Source organism: Dipteris shenzhenensis, chromosome 19 (genome assembly GCF_047967505.1).
Source record: "Dipteris shenzhenensis isolate YYH24624 ecotype China chromosome 19, Dip_SZ_1.0, whole genome shotgun sequence".
Taxonomy (NCBI): domain Eukaryota; kingdom Viridiplantae; phylum Streptophyta; class Polypodiopsida; order Gleicheniales; family Dipteridaceae; genus Dipteris; species Dipteris shenzhenensis.
In genome coordinates, this window is record NC_141614.1 from 37,296,873 (window position 1) to 37,319,327 (window position 22,455).

Genomic DNA, 22,455 nt, shown 5'->3' on the forward strand with positions numbered 1-22,455 from the left:
ATGCTTGTGCTTTCTTGATTTCTTCTTCTTCTTGGCATTTGTTTACACAATCTGAGCTAAATTTTGAGCCAACTGAGTCAAAGCAGTCACTGCACTTGCAAGCTGTGCATTCAACATAGTAGCATCATCTAACTCACTGCTAGAACTAGTATCACCGTTGAGCTCAGTTGTAGCTTCATGTGTGGCCTGCTCAAAAGGCATTTGTTGTGCTCCCTGCAGCTGCCTGCAGCTGTACACTAGCTGGATCATTAAGGCTTTCCTGCCTTCTCCTTCGAGGAGTTGTGGAGCTCTCTTGCTCATGGGTACTCACCATGTTTATGGTTGTAATATTCAGCTGTCAAAAAGTGCAGCAAAGATACCCTTCCACCAAACTACCGAGGCCCACCTCTTGAGAAAGACTGTGTGGTATCTCGGCAATGGAACCAATGAAACCAGCCTCTAATCACTCAAAGGGCAGTGGAACTAAACCTTTAATCACTTCAGCACTTATTTACAGCTCACAAAGCATATATCACAACCATTAACCATTGCATGATCACCATTTGGCATTTACCCATTTGTTCACAAACAAAACCACTGAAAAAGGGATGGAGGCTAGAATGCCCCTGCTCAACAGACATAGACAAGTGCACCCGATTGGCCCCAAACACCGTGGCGCCCCTTTCGGTATTTCTTTATATTTCACAGTGAAATGATTACAAGTTGCATCTGGGAGACCTTCCCTGCAACTGAGCACGCAGCCCCGATTCACTAAGCCTTCGCAAGGCTTTCAAGCATAGAACACCATCACATAAGTGCACTTATCCCAAAGGCATTCTCTTTTCCGAGTGCAATTCCATTGGCTGTCCAGATGCAATCACACTGCACCCCAGCTGCACTCTCTTTGAGTGGTTTCCAGATGGCATTCACAAAGCTTTTCAAAGCTCCAAAATAAAATCAGCAAAGTACCTAACCAAAGAATGACTCATGTAGCACTGCCTAGGCACCTGTGAGCCAAGAAAGAGGCGGCACACAAGGCCAACCAATAGCTTATGGCAAAAAGAAATTGCAGTAGCAAAATCACAACTCACCAAGCCCCGAAAACTCAAACCAAGTCCTCAATCGCCAAGAGGACATAGTAGCCAATGCCCAATTGCATTCTCAGCCAAAGAGGAGTGCAAAGGCATGAAGAAAGAGCATTTACAAGAGCCGACCAGCAAGAATTCCACTGAAAAATGCAAAAATAAGCACTTCTGTCACGAAGAAGTGGGAGTTCTTGGGCTCAAAAGAAGCGTGCTTTAGAGAGGAATGCATTGAGAAGGTTTTGGAGAAGTTTCATCGCCGGAAAGTCCTCCAAAACTGAGAAAAACCAGCCAACCAGCGCGTGGGACCACTCAAAATTCAACAGAAAGCTGTAGCTTTGCAAGAGGAGAGGCCCAGGAGGCGGTAGAAGCAAAAAGGTCCAGAAAAAGCCACTTTTGCAAATTCAACCAGCAAAAGAAGTGCTCAACTCTACCCGTTCTACCAAACGCACGGAGGGAAAAGCATATCACTACGAAGGGGAGGTAGAGGGGAAGCCATCGGGCCAAACGGAAGTCGAGGAATCCAAACGGGTGAGGAGTTATGAAGAAAAACGGGGAAGCCATCGGGCCAAACGGAAGTCGAGGAATCCAAACGGGTGAGGAGTTATGAAGAAAAACGGAATTCAGCTGAAGGAGGCTGAAAAACCAATCCAAAATCTCAACAAAGGGAGAAGATGAGAGAAAACCACACATGTGAAGTTTAGAAGGCCTAGGAAGGTCCAGGAATGGCAAAGGAGCATGTAGAAGGCACTAGAGCCACCTGGAACTCTAGGGGGGCCACTGAAGATACATTGCCCTCTAGGGAGCCCATTAAAAATGCCACATCATCATTTCCCAACAACAACTCTTTTAACTCCTTGAAATGCCTTTGGACCTAGGGATTAATTACGCTTATGTGCTAAGCACCATGCCGCGTTTAATTACACATTATTAAGCCCACGCTTGGACTTTTAAAACCAAAGTTGTCACGGTCTTGTAGTACATTAAAGTACTTAGAATTTCACGTCCCCGTGACAATTTCCCTCATTGGTCTTTGCTTGGCCGCTTTGCTTGGCCGACACTCTTATCCATCATGTGGACTTCAAGTCAACAACTAAGGAGATTTGGGATCCCCTCGAGACATTGTTTGGTAACAAAATCACCAACTCTAAAGTCTTTCTAAAGCTCAAGTTTCATGATTTAGCAAAGTTTCAATCTCTTGTTCAAGTTTGAAAATGATGAAGATAAGATGGCTAACCTTATGAAGAGTATGCATGGGATTTCTCGCTTTGAGCAAATTCCTGGAGTCCTTCATCTTGCCACTACCACGTTTGATGATATGGTGGCACCACTCATTAAGAAGGACCGTCGCAATAAGGACTCCTCTCTTGCCCCAAAAATGAATGTATTGTCTTTTACTTTGGTTTGATGGTATTGACCACCCAATTCAAAGTGACAAGTGATGGTTTTCCCTTACCGGTTGTAAGCGGACTGAGACGTCACTATCACACGGGAGGTGTTGGACAATTGGACTTGCTCTTTGCAGTATTGCAGTGGAGGGGGGATCGGTCTACTCTTTGAGTGTTGGTCTCACACTCTTTGCTCTGAAGGGGGGTGTTGGATATATCGTAGTCAAAGAGTGTGATGATGTGATGTGTTGGTGTGTAGTACTACGAGTTCTAGTACTAGTTCATGTCTGAGTGCCACGTTTCACTCTGGGAGTTATCCCATATACACTTGGTACATGTGTGTGTTCTCAGCCTATGTAAGGCTTGTACTTCACTTATCATGTCATACTTGATGAATGAATGAAAACCTTCTTCATGTCTTCATTTGAGCATCATTTCCTCACACCCTCTCTCTCTCTCTCTCTCTCTCTCTCTCTCTCTCTCAACCATGTTTCTAACATGATCTAAGAAGGATTCATCGACCCACCAGGATACGCGCGGATCCATCTCCCCCACTCCATGAGGATCTTGATTGGGTAGTTCCGGGTCTCATCACACCGCCTTTGTATAAAGTGGGAGCAGGGTGGGAATCCGTAAAAAAATGACTCCAAGACCAGTTGCATGCAATGGGAGCCGAATTGCAGTGACTCAAAGATACGAAAGGGAGTCAACCGGAGGGGACATCCAAAGCCATGGAAGAGCTCAAAACAGAAAATGCTAATCTCAAGAAAGAAATGGTAGTTATGCAAGCCACCATGCAAGGGAAGCACACTGAATTTACGCAACAGCTGAACAAGCGAAAAGAGGCTATGCTGGAATGGAAAGAAGTGGTGGAAAAGGGATCAAAAGCCGCCAAAAAGGAGTATATCTTTGTGGCCTTGGGAAGAAAAGAGACTGAATAGCAAGCCTTTAAATGTCTTGGTTAAAGGCCTAGCAGTGGGAGATACCCCAATGGCTGCATTTCAAGTAAACATATGCCCAAAGAATTGCTGCTTGTTCTTCCAAGAGTGAATGTCTCATGATGTAGATGATCTCATTAGATATACCTTTGTAAGACTAGAATAAGTCCAATCATACAAATTTAGATTTTTTGTTGTTCTAAAGATCAAAAATCTACAAAGAATATAAAAGAATATAAAAGAGAAAATGAAAGAGAAGAAAAAAGAGGTAAACAGAGTTTTGATCAATGTTGACATTCATGTTCATATCGCACATGCTACAAAAAATGTGTAGTGCTTCCAAGTTCCCTCGTAGGTCCTATGCCATGTCAATGTTGAGCGAGAGAGAGAGAGAGAGAGAGAGAGAGAGAGAGAGGGAGGCTATTAATGTTCATGGAGACCAACAGGTCTATGGGACAGCAAAAAACAGCTAATACATCTGTACTGGGAGGGCACAAGGAAGCTCCCAAGGAGTGCCCAAGCAACTTTGAATTATTTTGAAGTAACTACACTGTGAAAACAAGACGGCCTTTCATCAATTTAAGACCAAGGGTCTTTTCGTTTTGAATTAAACTCCTTGATGAGGGCCACGCCCTCACGAAATACTGACCATTTTCCATCCTTCCTAGCTGCCTTGACCTTGGCTGATTATGTTGCCTTTTGGTTCAAGTAAGCTCGTGTGAGTTCTTTGGTTATCCATATCTTGGTCGCTTTCGGCATGTAGGATTGGCGAAGAAGCTTGATTCATACATCCTATGTGCTAAGCCGTCTCGTCTCCCTCCAGCAATTCAATACTAGGGTGGCTACCTTGATTTGTACTAGAGTCTCACTGTGCATATCCTCCTCCTTGAACTAGCATTCAAGAAGGCCTCCTATTCTGATCTTCAGTGTCAGTGTCACGCCAACCTATACAGTCACTCCTTTGTTATTTGCACTTTGTTTGAACAAGCTCCTTGAAACCGGCCTCTAATCACTCAGAGGGCAGTGGAACTAAACCTTTAATCACTTCAGCACTTATTTACAGCTCACAAAGCATATATCACAACCATTAACCATTGCATGATCACCATTTGGCATTTACCCATTTGTTCACAAACAAAACCACTGAAAAAGGGATGGAGGCTAGAATGCCCCTGCTCAACAAACATAGACAAGTGCACCCGATTGGCCCCAAACACCGTGGCGCCCCTTTCGGTATTTCTTTATATTTCACAGTGAAATGATTACAAGTTGCATCTGGGAGACCTTCCCTGCAACTGAGCACGCAGCCCCAATTCACTAAGCCTTTGCAAGGCTTTCAAGCATAGAACACCATCACATAAGTGCACTTATCCCATAGGCTCAACCCAAAGGCATTCTCTTTTCCGAGTGCAATTCCATTGGCTCTCCAGATGCAATCACACTGCACCCCAGCTGCACTCTCTTTCAGTGGTTTCCAGATGGCATTCACAAAGCTTTTCAAAGCTCCAAAATAAAATCAGCAAAGTACCCAACCAAAGAATGACTCATGTAGCACTGCCTGGGCACCTGTGAGCCAACAAACAGGCGGCACACGAGGCCAACCAATAGCTTATGGCAAAAAGAAATTGCAGTAGCAAAATCACAACTCACCAAGCCCCGAAAACTCGAACCAAGTCCTCAATCGCCAAGAGGACATAGTAGCCAGTGCCCAATTGCATTCTCAGCCAAAGAGGAGTGCAAAGGCATGAAGAAAGAGCATTTACAAGAGCCGACCAGCAAGAATTCCACTGAAAAATGCGAAAAGAAACACTTCTGTCGCGAGGAAGTGGGAGTTCTTGGGCTCAAAAGAAGCGTGCTTCAGAGAGGAATGCATTGAGAAGGTTTTGGAGAAGTTTCATCGCCGGAAAGTCCTCCAAAACTGAGAAAAACCAGTCAACCAGTGCGTCGGAACACTCGAAATTCAACAGAAAGCTGTAGCTTTGCAAGAGGAGAGGCCCAGGAGGCGGTAGAAGAAAAAAGGTCCAGAAAAAGCCACTTTTGCAAATTCGACCAACAAAAGAAGTGCTCAGCTCTGCCCGTTCTACCAAACGCACGGAGGGAAAAGCATATCACTACGAAGGGGAGGTAGAGGGGAAGCCATCGGGCCAAACGGAAGTCGAGGAATCCAAACGGGTGAGGAGTTATGAAGAAAAACGGAATTCAGCTGAAGGAGGCTGAAAAACCAGTCCAAAATCTCAACAAATGGAGAAGATGAGAGAGAAAACCACACTTGTGAAGTTCAGAAGACCCCGGAAGGTCCAGGAATGGCAAAGGAGCATGTAGAAGGCACTAAAGCCACCAGGAACTCTAGGGGGGCCACTGAAGGTACATGGCCCTCTAGGGGGCCCATTAAAAATGCCACATCATCATTTCCCAACAACCACTCTTTTAATTCCTTGGAATGCCTTTGGGCCTAAGGATTAATTACGCTTATGTACTAGGCACCATGCCGCGTTTAATTACACATTATTAAGCCCACGCTTGGACTTTTAAAACCAAAGTTGTCACGGTCTTGTAGTACATTAAAGTACTTAGAATTTCATGCCCCCGTGACATACCCCTCTCTTAAAACAGCAAACCACAGTTTGCTGCCCCAAAACACAGGAGCGAGCATGAAATATAGCATAAAAGAGTATACAAGAAAGCCGCAGCTATGGTATACAAAGACAATGAAAATATGACTAGGAGAGGGATGCATCCATCCATATATACTGCTCAAAATCTATGTGATCCTCGGCAATCAATAGTCAAGATGCATCAATATCATGAAGTCTCACAGCAGAATTTGGGCTTTATGGACAGCAAGAAAGAAGACAACAAACAGGATACCACACACTCTTTCTCAAGAGGTGGGCCTCGGTAGTTTGGTGGAAGGATATCTGGCTTTCACCCAGGCGACCCGGGTTCAAATCCCGACAATGGAACCAATGAAACCGGCCTCTAATCACTCAGAGGGCAGTGGAACTAAACCTTTAATCACTTCAGCACTTATTTACAGCTCACAAAGCATATATCACAACCATTAACCATTGCATGATCACCATTTGGCATTTACCCATTTGTTCACAAACAAAACCACTGAAAAAGGGATGGAGGCTAGAATGCCCCTGCTCAACAAACATAGACAAGTGCACCCGATTGGCCCCAAACACCGTGGCGCCCCTTTCGGTATTTCTTTATATTTCACAGTGAAATGATTACAAGTTGCATCTGGGAGACCTTCCCTGCAACTGAGCACGCAGCCCCAATTCACTAAGCCTTTGCAAGGCTTTCAAGCATAGAACACCATCACATAAGTGCACTTATCCCATAGGCTTAACCCAAAGGCATTCTCTTTTCCGAGTGCAATTCCATTGGCTATCCAGATGCAATCACACTGCACCCCAGCTGCACTCTCTTTGAGTGGTTTCCAGATGGCATTCACAAAGCTTTTCAAAGCTCCAAAATAAAATCAGCAAAGTACCCAACCAAAGAATGACTCATGTAGCACTGCCTGGGCACCTGTGAGCCAACAAACAGGCGGCACACGAGGCCAACCAATAGCTTATGGCAAAAGAAATTGCAGTAGCAAAATCACAACTCACCAAGCCCTGAAGACTCGAACCAAGTCCTCAATCGCCAAGAGGACATAGTAGCCAATGCCCAATTGCATTCTCAGCCAAAGAGGAGTGCAAAGGCATGAAGAAAGAGCATTTACAAGAGCCGACCAACAAGAATTCCACTGAAAAATGCGAAAAGAAGCACTTCTGTCGCGAGGAAGTGAGAGTTCTTGAGCTCAAAAGAAGCGTGCTTCAGAGAGGAATGCATTGAGAAGGTTTTGGAGAAGTTTCATCGCCGGAAAGTCCTCCAAAACTGAGAAAAATCAGTCAACCAGCGCGTCGGACCACTCGAAATTCAACAGAACGCTGTAGCTTTGCAAGAGGAGAGGCCCAGGAGGCGGTAGAAGAAAAAAGGTCCAGAAAAAGCCACTTTTGCAAATTCGACCAGCAAAAGAAGTGCTCAGCTCTGCCCGTTCTACCAAACGCACGGAGGGAAAAGCATATCACTACGAAGGGGAGGCAGAGGGGAAGCCATCGGGCCAAATGGAAGTCGAGGAATCCAAACAGGTGAGGAGTTATGAAGAAAAACGGAATTCAGCTGAAGGAGGGTGAAAAACCAGTCCAAAATCTCAACAAAGGGAGAAGATGAGAGAGAAAACCACACATGTGAAGTTTAGAAGACCCCGGAAGGTCCAGGAATGGCAAAGGAGCATGTAGAAGGCACTAGAGCCACCTGGAACTCTAGGGGGGCCACTGAAGGTACATGGCCCTCTAGGGGGCCCATTAAAAATGCCACATCATCATTTCCCAACAACCACTCTTTTAATTCCTTGGAATGCCTTTGGGCCTAAGGATTAATTACGCTTATGTGCTAGGCACCATGCCGCGTTTAATTATTAAGCCCACGCTTGAACTTTGTTGTCACGGTCTTGTAGTACATTAAAGTACTTAGAATTTCACGCCCCCGTGACATACCCCTCTCTTGAAACAGCAAACCACAGTTTGCTGCCCCAAAACACAGGAGCGAGCATGAAATATAGCATAAAAGAGTATACAAGAAAGCCGCAGCTATAGTATACAAAGACAGTGAAAATATGGCTAGGAGAGAGATGCATCCATCCATATACACTGCTCAAAATCTATGTGATCCTCGGCGATCAATAGTCAAGATGCATCAATATCATGAAGTCTCACAGCAGAATTTGGGCTTTATGGACAGCAAGAAAGAAGACAACAAACGGGATACCACACACTCTTTCTCAAGAGGTGGGCCTCGGTAGTTTGGTAGAAGGATATCTGGCTTTCACCCAGGCAACCCGGGTTCAAATCCCGACAATGGAACCAATGAAACCGGCCTCTAATCACTCAGAGGGCAGTGAAACTAAACCTTTAATCACTTCAGCACTTATTTACAGCTCACAAAGCATATATCACAACCATTAACCATTGCATGATCACCATTTGGCATTTACCCATTTGTTCACAAACAAAACCACTGAAAAAGGGATGGAGGCTAGGATGCCCCTGCTCAACAAACATAGACAAGTGCACCCGATTGGCCCCAAACACCGTGGCGCCCCTTTCGGTATTTCTTTATATTTCACAGTGAAATGATTACAAGTTGCATCTGGGAGACCTTCCTTGCAACTAAGCACGAAGCCCCAATTCACTAAGCCTTTGCAAGGCTTTCAAGCATAGAACACCATCACATAAGTGCACTTATCCCATAGGCTCAACCCAAAGGCATTCTCTTTTCCGAGTGCAATTCCATTGGCTGTCCAGATGCAATCACACTGCACCCCAGCTGCACTCTCTTTCATTGGTTTCCAGATGGCATTCACAAAGCTTTTCAAAGCTCCAAAATAAATCAGCAAAGTACCCAACCAAAGAATGACTCATGTAGCACTGCCTGGGCACCTGTGAGCCAACAAACAGGCGGCACACGAGGCCAACCAATAGCTTATGGCAAAAAGAAATTGCAGTAGCAAAATCACAACTCACCAAGCCCTGAAGACTCGAACCAAGTCCTCAATCGCCAAGAGGACATAGTAGCCAATGCCCAATTGCATTCTCAGCCAAAGAGGAGTGCAAAACTCAGAAAAACCAGTCAACCAGCGCGTCGGACCACTCGAAATTCAACCAGCAAAAGAAGTGCTCAGGTCTGCCCGTTCTACCAAACACACGGAGGGAAAAGCATATCACTACGAAGGGGAGGCAGAGGGGAAGCCATCGGGCCAAACGGAAGTCGAGGAATCCAAACGGGTGAGGAGTTATGAAGAAAAACGGAATTCAGCTGAAGGAGGCTGAAAAACCAGTCCAAAATCTCAACAAAGGGAGAAGATGAGAGAGAAAACCACGCATGTGAAGTTTAGAAGACCCAGGAAGATCCAGGAATGGCAAAGGAGCATGTAGAAGGCACTAGAGCCACCTGGAACTCTAGGGGGGCCACTGAAGGTACATGGCCCTCTAGGGGGCCCATTAAAAATGCCACATCATCATTTCCCAACAACCACTCTTTTAATTCCTTGGAATGCCTTTGGGCCTAAGGATTAATTACGCTTATGTGCTAAGCACCATGCCGCGTTTAATTACACATTATTAAGCCCACGCTTGGACTTTTAAAACCAAAGTTGTCACGGTCTTGTAGTACATTAAAGTACTTAGAATTTCATGCCCCCATGACATACCCCTCTCTTAAAACAGCAAACCACAGTTTGTTGCCCCAAAACACAGGAGCGAGCATGAAATATGGCATAAAAGAGTATACAAGAAAGCCGCAGCTATGGTATACAAAGACAGTGAAAATATGACTAGGAGAGGGATGCATCCATCCATATATACTGCTCAAAATCTATGTGATCCTCGGCGATCAATAGTCAAGATGCATCAATATCATGAAGTCTCACAGCAGAATTTGGGCTTTATGGACAGCAAGAAAGAAGACAACAAACGGGATACCACACACTCTTTCTCAAGAGGTGGGCCTCGGTAGTTTGGTGGAAGGATATCTGGCTTTCACCCAGGCGACCCGGGTTCAAATCCCGACAATGGAACCAATGAAACCGGCCTCTAATCACTCAGAGGGCAGTGAAACTAAACCTTTAATCACTTCAGCACTTATTTACAGCTCACAAAGCATATATCACAACCATTAACCATTGCATGATCACCATTTGGCATTTACCCATTTGTTCACAAACAAAACCACTGAAAAAGGGATGGAGGCTAGAATGCCCCTGCTCAACAAACATAGACAAGTGCACCCGATTGGCCCCAAACACCGTGGCGCCCCTTTCGGTATTTCTTTATATTTCACAGTGAAATGATTACAAGTTGCATCTGGGAGACCTTCCCTGCAACTGAGCACGCAGCCCCAATTCACTAAGCCTTTGCAAGGCTTTCAAGCATAGAACACCATCACACAAGTGCACTTATCCCATAGGCTCAACCCAAAGGCATTCTCTTTTCCGAGTGCAATTCCATTGGCTCTCCAGATGCAATCACACTGCACCCCAGCTGCACTCTCTTTCAGTGGTTTCCAGATGGCATTCACAAAGCTTTTCAAAGCTCCAAAATAAAATCAGCAAAGTACCCAACCAAAGAATGACTCATGTAGCACTGCCTGGGCACCTGTGAGCCAACAAACAAGCGGCACGCGAGGCCAACCAATAGCTTATGGCAAAAAGAAATTGCAGTAGCAAAATCACAACTCACCAAGCCCTGAAGACTCGAACCAAGTCCTCAATCGCCAAGAGGACATAGTAGCCAGTGCCCAAGCCAAAGAGGAGTGCAAAACTCAGAAAAACCAATCAACCAGCGCGTCGGACCACTCGGAATTCAACCAGCAAAAGAAGTGCTCAGCTCTGCCCGTTCTACCAGCAAAAGAAGGGAAAAGCATATCACTACGAAGGGGAGGCAGAGGGGAAGCCATCGGGCCAAACGGAAGTCGAGGAATCCAAACGGGTGAGGAGTTATGAAGAAAAACGGAATTCAGCTGAAGGAGGCTGAAAAACCAGTCCAAAATCTCAACAAAGGGAGAAGATGAGAGAGAAAACCACACATGTGAAGTTTAGAAGGCCCAGGAAGGTCCAGGAATGGCAAAGGAGCATGTAGAAGACACTAGAGCCACCTAGAACTCTAGGGGGGCCACTAAAAATGCCACATCATCATTTCCCAACAACCACTCTTTTAATTCCTTGGAATGCCTTTGGGCCTAAGGATTAATTACGCTTATGTGCTAGGCACCATGCCGCGTTTAATTACACATTATTAAGCCCACGCTTGGACTTTTAAAACCAAAGTTGTCACGGTCTTGTAGTACATTAAAGTACTTGTGAACATTTGGTAATTGGATCAATAAACCCACGGACATTCTTGGTGAGATAATTAGTAAGTTATGCCAAGCAGCACGAAAAGGATTCGTTCACGAAAGGAAAAACGTAGAATTTCACGCCCCCGTGACACTCCTTGACAGTAGAGACCGATCGGGAAGTTGCAGGAGAGGCCTTGCGCGTTTGCATTACCTCATTATGGCTTGCTTTTTGGGTCCTTCGAGGTCCTGGATTTGGGCTACCAAAACTGCCATGTGAAACTTTCCGTCTCGCAATTTTGGCTGTCTGGAGAAAATCTGGTCCTGAGGGTGAATGATGGGTTGGTTAAAGTGTTTCTCTGTGTAGGGAGAGGGTGTAGAGGCAGCAAATGGATAGGAATTTTCCAGCTGGGATCAAGGTTGCATGAGATTTTCACACAGAGAGAGAGACAAAGAGACAGAGAGACAGAGATAGAGACAGAGATGAACCGGTTATGCAAAATGCAACAAATGTATACACGATTGAATGCTGAATTCACAAATTTTAGAATCATGAAAATGAGATATTGCTGGATTGGCCTTCCAATGGAGAAAAAGCACCATCATGAGAGAGTTTGTAGCCATGTTGATGTCTACATGTAAGATCAGAGAGAGACAAGCATCCACATTCATGCATGGTTGAATTGAGAGAAAGTGCACATTGACACATGAAACAGGTACCCCTTCACCTCCCCTTTGAACACTAGATCAGTCTACAACTCATAGACTACCATTTTGTGCATTCCAATGCACTCTTTCCTTTCTTATATCCCTACAACCTAGATAGTGAATGCATCCCTTCATCAATAAATATTGGCCAATATTACATATTTTGTCGGTACTGTCTGGACCATTTGTTCCCACGATCTCAAGGCTGTGTCAAAACCATCAATCAAGATCTAGGTCAGATAAAATGGCCATCTCCACAATAATGTCAAAATTACAATCCATTTCATAGGCATGGCAATACTATGTCAGCACAGCCAATTCCTCAACCATTTAAATAACCATGTTAACTAAGAAAGAAAGTTTACTAACCTCTGTGAAAGACCAAAGGGTCTATGAGACTAGAGAAAACCAGATACAATGAAGGCTAAGGGGTGGGGCCACTTTAGTCATCCACCCATACCCAAGGATGGTGTCTGAAACAAGAAAATAAATACGTCACGCTGTCGCTGCAAGAATGAGAACCCAAAAATGTAAAGGGCAGTGGTAGGGAGCCGGGTGACTGGGCCTGTGTATTCTCTCCGTGGGACCAGCTCCACCAATCTGCTGAAGATAGATACGATGATCTCGTCTGACAGTGGCTCTGCATTTGGTGAAGCCAGCATCATCAAGGAAGAAAATCAATGATGGACTGCTATTGCTAATCAGCATGTCCAGATTGTCCAGGTCCCTTCCTCCTCCTTTGTAACCGAGAGAGAGAGAGAGAGAGAGAGAGAGAAAGATCTAGTAACGTCTGCAAGAGGCCTCAACGGGCCTATGAGACAAAGTACAAAACCAAAAGTAACTCATACAAGCCGCTATGGGCTGAAACAAAAGGCTCACTAAGGCCCTTGCTGAAAGCTAAAGTGCTAAACTAGCGAGCAAAATAGCTGAGTAGCAAAACAGAAAAATAGTATCAGGTGCTCAGAGGTAACGCTCCTAGTACACGCACTGGCTCGCGGGATGCATTACCGTCTTCAGGAGGCCTCGCGGACCCCTATGAGACAAAAGTACAATCCAAGAGTAGCTCATACAAGACACTGTGGGCTGAGTCACGGGTCCACATCTAGGCAGCCCATTGCTACTAGAAGGTGGCGCACTGTGCACACCTTTTGTACAAGGTTTTGGTCAATCTTTGGAACAACATATGTTTACTGTTTCTACTCTCTTGAGCATAGTTCAACAACTGTCTGCATCTGTCTCTCTCTCTATACACACATACACATTAAGGAAAGAAGTTTCAATTAGCACTATGTGGTTTCTGGGCATACGCTTTCATTATTTTACACTGTGGGGAGCATTGGCTGTAGCAAGCAACCTCCACCTGTGTTTATTAACATCTACACATGGACATCTCGTTCCAAATCGTTATTTACCTTGACCGTGCTTGGCAGTATGGGCAGTCAAAGACAAGAAGACATAGGCTTCCTTGGATGGTACCTTCCTTGTACAGAGAATTTCATCCAACGTGCCCCATTTAATAGAACACACCATAGTACCCCATGGGAGGCCGATAGTGCTCAAACAGCACTCATCTCACAACTATCAAATGGTTGAGCACTTAAGATGGACACATAGTCACTGTACCTTTATTTTCCAATTCTCAGTTACACATAGGCATCTCTAGCTCCCACCATCATGGGGATGTCTGGGTCATATGCTCCATCTACTCAATGATCTCATGAGCTTCTTTGGTCTTTTGCAGAAATTAATCCTTTCTATCTTTCTTTCTCTCATATGTATTGATTTTAATGACTTTGCACAATTGCAAAATGCCATCAAGGTCAGAAAAAAATTCAATAGAGTATTAGAAGTTCAAACAGAAGCAACCGAAATAAAGATTCCCATCTACGTAAAATACTCAGGAAACTGAATCCAGAGTGTAGGTATCACACCTGGTTGATATTCCCTTTCAGATGCCCATCATTAATAAGCTCCATCAAGTCATCAAAAGCGTCCCACCACTGATCACTGCTTTCAAGCTTGACTCCTAAAGAGGCTGTGGTCTAGGAAACAGGGATATTATCGATGAAGAGAAGAATTCATGATCAGGAAAATGGCAGCATTGATTGCACATGATGAGCTACAAGCCCAGACTCCCTTTATGGAACCTTCTTCTTGAGATATAGCAGGTACCCATGAAAACTGAGGAGAAAGACACAGCATTCGCATTCACAAAATTTATTGTTTTTTTCTTTGCTCTGCAGCTTCCCCTGTCACCAATAATCCCCACAAATAAACAAACCATCCTTGAAGTACTGTTGACTTCTTCCCCTACAACCTTTCACATTGCTTTCATGAATTTGCAACAATCAACAGCTCTGAAGATCGCTTCAAATCCTGAGGCTGTGACGATTAAATGCTTAGGCCGCATTTCTCCACAAAGTTGATATCTGTTGTCCACTTCTGCAATCAAGTACACCACAGAGTCTAAATGAGATAAAAGTGCCAAATTGTCCATTGATACGTTTACTCATTCAGCTCAAAATCATATCTTATTGAAAGCATGGTCCATTAAAGAAGAAATAAATGCAAATCTTCTCCTTCAGCTCAATCCATCTCTTTCTAAGTGTCTTCCATAATTCACCGTGACCTAACAGCTCCGATCACCTGAGCATTGCGTGCATCCTCCCACATGTGATTGACAGCATAAATATTTGACATTAGAGCACATCCAGCAGCGTCTATACAACCACTTTTGACAAGATAATCAAAAGCTAGTCTTCCTATCTCCACATTTCCATATTTTGCACATGAACCTAGCAAGACTTTCCAGACCTCAGAATCAGATTGGAATGGCATCTCGCAAATCAAATCATGTGCCTCCTCTAATAGTCCTGCACGGCCAAGCAGGTCAACCATACAGGAATAGTGCTCAAGAGTTGGTGTGAGACTGTAATCTTCCTTCATGGACTTAAAAAAGAAGCGGCCATCTTCAACTAGGCCTGCATGGCTACATGCAGAGAGGAGACATACAAATGTCACACCATCTGGGCGAATGCCTTCCTTGCGCATTTTCTCAAAATAATGCTGGGCTACTCTACCATACCCATGGTTAGCATATCCTGCAGTCATTGCAGACCATGAGACCAAACTTCGTACATGCAAGGAGTCAAACACATGTTGTGCATCTCCAAGGTTGCCACATTTGGCGTACATGTCAACTAGAGTATTCCCAATATAAGTATCTGATTCGAGCCCTCGTTCCATGATGTCTAAATGGATCATTTTGCCTTGATCTAGTGCTGCTATGCTGGCACATGCTTTGAGGAGGGAAGCAAATGTGACCTCATTTGGTTCTGTGCCATCTTGTTGCATTTCCTTGAACAATTGCAGGGCTTCTTCACTTTGTCCATAATCCGCATATCCTTCAATCATTGCAGACCATGACACCACATTTCGTACAGTCAATTTGTCAAATACATTGCGTGCATCTTCCAGGCAGGCACATTTGGCATATATGTTAACAAGGATGCTTCCAACAAACACATTTGACTCCAGACCAAATTTCATAATGTCAGTATGGTTTAGCTTCCCCTGGTCTAAGGCTCCTATGCTGGCGCACGCTTTGAGAATGCACACAAAGGTAACTTTATCAGGCTTTATGCCCTTCTGTCGCATTTCCCTGAACAGTTTTAGGGCTTCATCACCAACCCCATTCTCTGTGTATCCTGAAATCATTGCAGACCACGAGACCACGTTTCGTACTTGCAGTTTGTCAAATACTGTACGTGCATCTTCTAGTTGATGGCACTTGGCATACATGTTCATCACAGCACTTGCCACATACAGATCTGATTCAAGCCCGTGTCTACAGATATCAGTATGGACCAGCTTACCCTGATCCAGATTTGCAAATATAAGGCAGACTTTGAGAATGCTCAAAAACGTGATATTGCTTGGCTCCATGCCTTCTTGTTGCATTTTATCGAACAACCAGAGGGCTTCACTACTGTGGCCGTGCTCGACATATCCTGCAATCATTGCATTCCATGAAACCACATTTCGTAAGAGTAACTTGTCAAACACTTTGCGTGCATCTTCTAAGGTGCCACACTTGGAATACAGGTCAATCAGTGTGTTTCCAATAAATGAATCAGTCTCAAACCCTTGCTTCTTAAGATCAGAATGGATCAGCTTCCCCTCATCTAATGCTGCTATGGAGGCACAAGCTTTCAAAGCTGCAACAAAAGTGTACGAGCCTGGTTCTACAGCTGACATATGCATTTTCTTGTAGAGTACCATAGCCTGTCTTCCTTGACCATGTTGGGCATGTGCTAAGATAATAGCAGTCCATGTGTGAGTGGTTTGTTCAGGCAAACTGCTGAAAACTCTGAGTGCTTCGGGCATAGATCCACATGAAGCAAACATGCGAATAAGCTCACATCCCAGCTTGGTGCTCCATTGGAATTCATTTTCAAGAATCATGGACTGTACCCATCGACCTCCTACCAGATTCTTTGTTTTAGTGCATGCTTGGAGAAGACACACCAACATATCCACAGAAATCGGAGTTCCTTGTTTACAAATATGGTCTACAGCCTCAAATGCTTCACTCAGTCGTCCCTTGTCACTCAATTTGCGCAAGCAACCAATGGAGAAAGGATAGGCATCCATGGGTTCCACCCTATAAGATAGTGCATATAGAATGGTTTTTTGAGAGAGCATTCCTCTTTTACTTTCATCGAAATTTTTGAAATGTTGGATATGGTAAAACCAGGGCAAAACAAAGTAACAAGTTTCCACTGGTCAAATACCACAATATAAAAGGAGTGCTTTGAGAAGCTAGCCTACAGTGCTTGGAACACTTTTCATAATACTGTTAACAAATTTTTTGCTTACAACTGAGAGGTCTGAATTTAGATGCCAATTCTACGCCCCCCTTATTGATTGTAGATACTTTCTCTTTCAAACCCAGCCAAAGAAATGAAATATGTCTAGATTCTAGATATAAAAAATGCTCCTGGCTACAAGCCCCAAGTCTAAATGCAGGCATAAACTCATTCTGTAATGAAAATTAGACTGAATCATGTTCATTAGGGCTAAGCCTTTACCCTAGGCAGGTGGGCCAACTACCAACCTCTCAATATTTCTGAATATGCCTGGTGCTTTAATGCTGAAAGATTTTTCATTGAAGTCCCATTGGCACCCGTTCAATTAATGCTCTCAAAAATAAATTAGGTGAAATTTCATGACCCAATAAAGGAAACCTGCATCAAAGGCACAAGATCATTTCTTCCCCAAAAAGGAACCATTATTTATTTATTTTTTAACAACATGATAAGCTATTCTGGGATATGTATGAGCTCAACAACGCAGCGAGAATCTTAGACCTCGAGACGGAGCTGTACGGCATAAGGATGGATGAAAGGGAATCGGTACAAGAACACATCACCAAGATGAAGGTGGGGCGGGATCAGCTGGCGACAATTGGTCATCAAAGGACGAGCTCGACCAAGATGGCAAAGCTATTGCTGGGAATGCTCCCCAAGAGCTATAGTAGTTTTGTGACTACAATGATTGCAGGGCAGAGGGTGACGGCGGTAACTTTCGAGGAGCTGGTTCCACAGTTGCTGCAACAAGAAGTTTGGGAAAAGAACTACGAACATACAGATAAGGATGACAAGGCCCTAATAGCTCAAGAGAGGAGCAAAGACAAGGGCAAGGGTAAGCCTAGCAAAGGCAAGCCCAAGGACAAATCTAACGAAGGAGTAGACTCTTCAAATGAAGACAACAAGAAGAAGAGAAAGAAGGAAAAGAAGTGCTTCTATTGTGATGAGCCAGGACATTTTGTGAAGAATTGCAAAAAGAAGAAGGCTGATCAGAAGAACGGGGCCAGCTCAAAGTCAAAGGAGTCAACTTAGTTGGTGGTGACATAGGAACCCTTTTTGATGGCAACTCCGAGTGCTGTTGAGATTAGGTACATGGACTCTAGTGTTACTATCAAGATGTCCGAGATTGAGGATTGGTCAAGAGACGAGTCATAGAACTTTGAGAAGCTGATGGACAGTGATGAGTGCCTAGAGTCGGTTTATATAGTCGAGTGTCGCCATCAGCATCCATAAGGCTTATTGCTCTAGCGTAAGCATGGCTAAGGCAAGCCACAAAAGAAGGAAAATGTCAAGGATTCATCAAAGGATGACGGGGACTCTTCAAACGGAGAGAGCAAGAAGAAAAAGAAAATGAAATGCTTTTACTACACAAGCCTAGACACTTTGCTAAGGAAGAAGGTTGACCGAGCAAGAGGGAGGACAGTCAAAGAAGAGAGAATCTAACACGACAATGGCCAAGGTGGACCGAGCAAGAGGAAGGACAAATCAAAGATGACAAAATCTAGCACAACAGCGGCCAATGTGGTAACAAGGGAACTTTCTCTGTGAACTTCGTGGTGGAGGATGGTAGGTGTTGCTTAGTCTTGGGACCTAAAAACATGTCCAAGACCACTGACAGAGATGCAAGTGCTCATCTAAAGTTGGAGCTTGAGAAGTTTGAGTTCACCAGGGGGAGCATGAGTACAGAGTCACACAGGGACAATGAAGATGAGGGTACTTCCGAGAGGCACCTCGCTTGCTGCATGAAAAGCAACATCAAATTGAGTTTCCAGGATACGCTCTCTTGATTTATTTTATTGCAGACTTCAGTAGATTGGCTTGAGGTGGATGTTTGTACAAGAGTTCGGTCTCTTTGTTCAAGAGGACTGCAAACGGCTGCTGCAGTCATACTAGAGTGGCAACTCCAATGGAATCTGTTGAAGCAACGCCTGTGATTGAAGTCTTCAACAGCAGAAATTTTCTTGTGTAACAGCTTCATACTCGTCTCCTACGTATGGAACGAGGTCTCTAGCTAGTGATATCTGGCAAAGAGAAGCGACCTGCTAATGCTCAGGGGAGCAAGAAACACATCATATGCTTGGAATAAGGAAGCCTGTTATTGTATTGATGAGACTTATAGATAGTGATAAGCCTTGCTTTGGCAGGGTTTATTAGAGGATGGACAAAATGATTGAAAAAATGAAGGAGTCAGTGATTGATCCTGCTAAAAGGCAGGAATTGGTGGACTTGGGAGTAGGGTGGTGGAACTCTTCATTCACCCTTGCTTATGTTTTGGACCCTGAGTTTCCAAGGGCCAAGCAAGAGGCAGATAAGGAGGTGATGCGAGGATGGGAAATAATATTGAAGCAACTAGTGCCTGATCCAATGAAATGAAGACAAGTGAAGGATAAGCTGGCCTTTCACACCAAGAAATATGAACTATTTGGTTCAGAGGGTGCTCAACAAGACAGCCTTAATGTGGGACAATTATAGAGTGGAACTCCTTTGTTGCAGAATTTGGTGGTCCGTATTTCAAGTCAGGGAGCTAGTTCCTCTCCTTGTCAATGCTTAAGGAGTAAGCGTAGGACACATGGCGTCAAGAAGAGGAATGGGCTTGGGATACAAAGGGCCAATGATCTTGCGCCTTGAGAAGGCCAGTTGTCGCTTCAATCATGATGAATTCATTGGATGGAAGCCAGAGGAGGAACAGATCAGTGACAGTACAGCGATGGTTGATCTTGAGGCTGATTGAGATGATGTGGAGGATGGAGAGGAGGACGTTGTTGAGGGCCTTTCTAGGTTTTGTTTCTTTTTGTATAATGCATTTAGCAATCTATCATCTATAATCATGAATGATGACACATGTATCATCATGATTCTATCTATTCTCTGTGCTCCTTTTCCCTGAACCTCGGTCCTCTCGATCATTTGTAATGTTGTCTTCTGAGTTACCAACATGGTAATTGATTTGTCAATTCGTGAATGTTGAAATTTTAAGTGTGTAGTTTGTACATCAGATCTGAAACACTATTTGCTACTACTTTATTGTTAAAATTCTATAATTGTGTCTCTTTGTAATGTTGTACATGTGTGATGATGTGTATAATGATGTGATTTCGATTCCCACTCCCATTACCGTTCCCTCGTTTTTTGTCATTCTCGCACAGAGTTCCGTTCAGCATTCCCGTTCAAGTAACTATGAGATCATTTGTGAATGATAAATGGTCATCAAAATTTTGATATGCACTTGTTTTGGGGCAATATCAACGCAATGAGGGATTGCCTTCATCAGCGCATGGGGGCGGGTGGGGGGGAAAGGAGGGGGGGCCAGTTGTTATTAACGTTTGTGTAAGACCGAGGAAGCCTTTGAAGCCGAAAGCTAGATCCATCGTGTGATCCAAAACCCTGGAGGGGGAACTACAGGTGCCTAGCACTACCCTAAAAAATATAAACTAAACTGAAAATCAATGGCACATTCAGTGTTCGTCAACACTCAAACGTCCGGTCATGTGCCAGCAGTAAGTGGTACGTACATATATATAAATACATTTATGAACGTGTCCAAACTTATCGTGTAGACAAACAAGGAAATTGCAATTTAAAACCTTTGATAATCAATTACAAAATGACAAACAATCACATGACAACCCCTTCATCCATCCAGATGGAGGTCACAATATAAAAGCATACGCTCTAATATATATATATATACGTTAAGCATAAGCCAATATGGTGAGTTTCCATCAATTCACAGATCATGAACGGGGTGCAAGTTGTCATTAATGTTGCCAGCTGAGTTTGAAGCCCTTCTTATGTATCACCCAGTTCCTTGAAACTCGTCAGCTTTCATTTATCGGTCTCATAGGCATTCTTGTTTTCGTGGCAACAAAAAGTTTGTCTTTAATTCTTGCTCTTACAAGAGAGTACGAAGAGGATTTGGAAGCACCACATCACAGATAAATATTAATTCATAAAGGCATCACACTGCCTAGACATGCATCTAATGGTGCTTCGATTCCGCAATCCCTTAAGTCCACGTCGTAACCCGCCGCCCCCTCCCCTCCCCGGTCTTTCTTCTTGTAAGCTGTAGCAGAAGCGCCACGATTGGAATAGCATTGAATCAAAAGCACACCTTTTGTACTGCATTGTCTTAATATTGAACCCGAGAGTAGGGCTGATGCCACTTGTATCCTCCCCATTTATTCGCTTAACAATAGTAGTCTTCCCCGCATTGTCAAGCCCCCTGAAATGGTGGAGATAATGAGGTGAAGAAACAATTTCCAGCGAGTTGCGATTGACGAAGAGAAATTTGTGATGGATTACGAGGCAAGAAAGCTTACACCATCAAGATTCGCATCTCCTTCTCCTTTTTCTTCACCTTGCGGATGATGGAGAGCAGACCCATTTTTGGAACGACAATTCGACAAATTGAAGAGCGAAATATAACTGCTCTCAAGAGCAGATGGTCAAATGGTCACTAGGAATAAGACATAGGATAAAGGGGCCAGTCTTGTGCACCCCTATCTTTTTCATAGTGTATGTTTTTCAAAATGTAAGGTCATCGCATGAATGGAAATAGAGAAAGGATATAATTTTTCCAAAAAAAATGAGGAAAAAATATTAACTTCTTGGAAAACCTACATACCCAATACTAAAGGGAGTGTGTCACATTTAGACTATCTTAACTTTTCATAAGAGCTTGACACCTAAGCATATTTTCCCTTTTTCATGCCTCTTTATTGGGTCTTTCCATGGAGAAAATAGGGGAGGGTGCTAATATTTTAAAGGCACCCGCCTCTTTACTAGCCCCTTTACCCTAGATGTTACTAATCAAGGCAAGTACACTCCTTCACTCACTAAGGCCTCGGAAGTTTGGACCAATAGAAAACCACGATTTAACGTTTGGACAGGCACCTCTTTACACATACGGTGCCCAAGCTTAGACCTTTTAATCCAACATGGAGTCCACATCATGCCCAGAGAAAGGCCTTCCTTGGGCAACCACCACCAATAGGCAGGGCTGGCTCAGCCAATCACCATCACGATTTGTGTCCCCAGCTCCACACCCATCCGGGCCCTCATTTTTACCAAAGGGGTTTGTCCTTGGGCAGTGTGTAAAAGGGGTGTCCATCCGTGGGCACCCATTTTTTATGATCTCACAATGGGAGGTCGGTGTGTAACGGGGGGTGCCCATTCCAGCCTGCCCATGAATGTTTTTGGGTGCCCACACTTTGGGCACCCTTTAGCAGTGTGTAAACAGCCTAATACTAGTTTGGTAGCATGATATGTCCTCTTGAGGACGTTCAGAGAATTGTATTAACATGATATGTCCTCTTAAGGAAGTTCTTAGGGTGTTTACAAATTGTCTTAACATGATCTCTCCTCTTACGGAAGTTCTTAGGGTGTTTACACACTAGCATACCCTGGACACCGCCCACAGATCATGGATGAGCAAGATTGCCCACCCACATGCATTCAATGCACCATGGGCATCTCCACTCTGTAAAGACCCTTAGAATTGTGTTAACACATCAAATTTTGTCTCAGCTACTACTATAACTATGATGTATAATGTTTCCTTTCTATAAAGAGGGCTGAAAAAGATGCTATAACTATAATGTATAAT

The 22,455-nt window shown here is 44.0% G+C and overlaps 1 protein-coding gene and 1 pseudogene across 1 annotated transcript in view; both read right to left on the reverse strand.

Moving 5' to 3' along the window:
- Positions 1–21,737, reverse strand: part of TTN5 (ADP-ribosylation factor family protein) — a 33,685-nt gene extending 11,948 nt beyond the window's left edge. The window contains exons 1-3 of the mRNA XM_087390782.1: positions 21,647–21,737; positions 21,170–21,320; positions 20,962–21,072 (exon numbers count right to left, since the gene is read on the reverse strand). Of these exons, the coding sequence (XP_087246908.1) occupies positions 20,962–21,072; positions 21,170–21,234 (176 nt within the window). The 5' untranslated portion in view covers positions 21,235–21,320; positions 21,647–21,737. The remainder of the gene's footprint in view (positions 1–20,961; positions 21,073–21,169; positions 21,321–21,646) is intronic.
- LOC147890427 (pentatricopeptide repeat-containing protein At1g11290, chloroplastic pseudogene) lies at positions 14,581–16,554 on the reverse strand (annotated as a pseudogene).
- Positions 21,738–22,455: the final 718 nt, after the last annotated feature.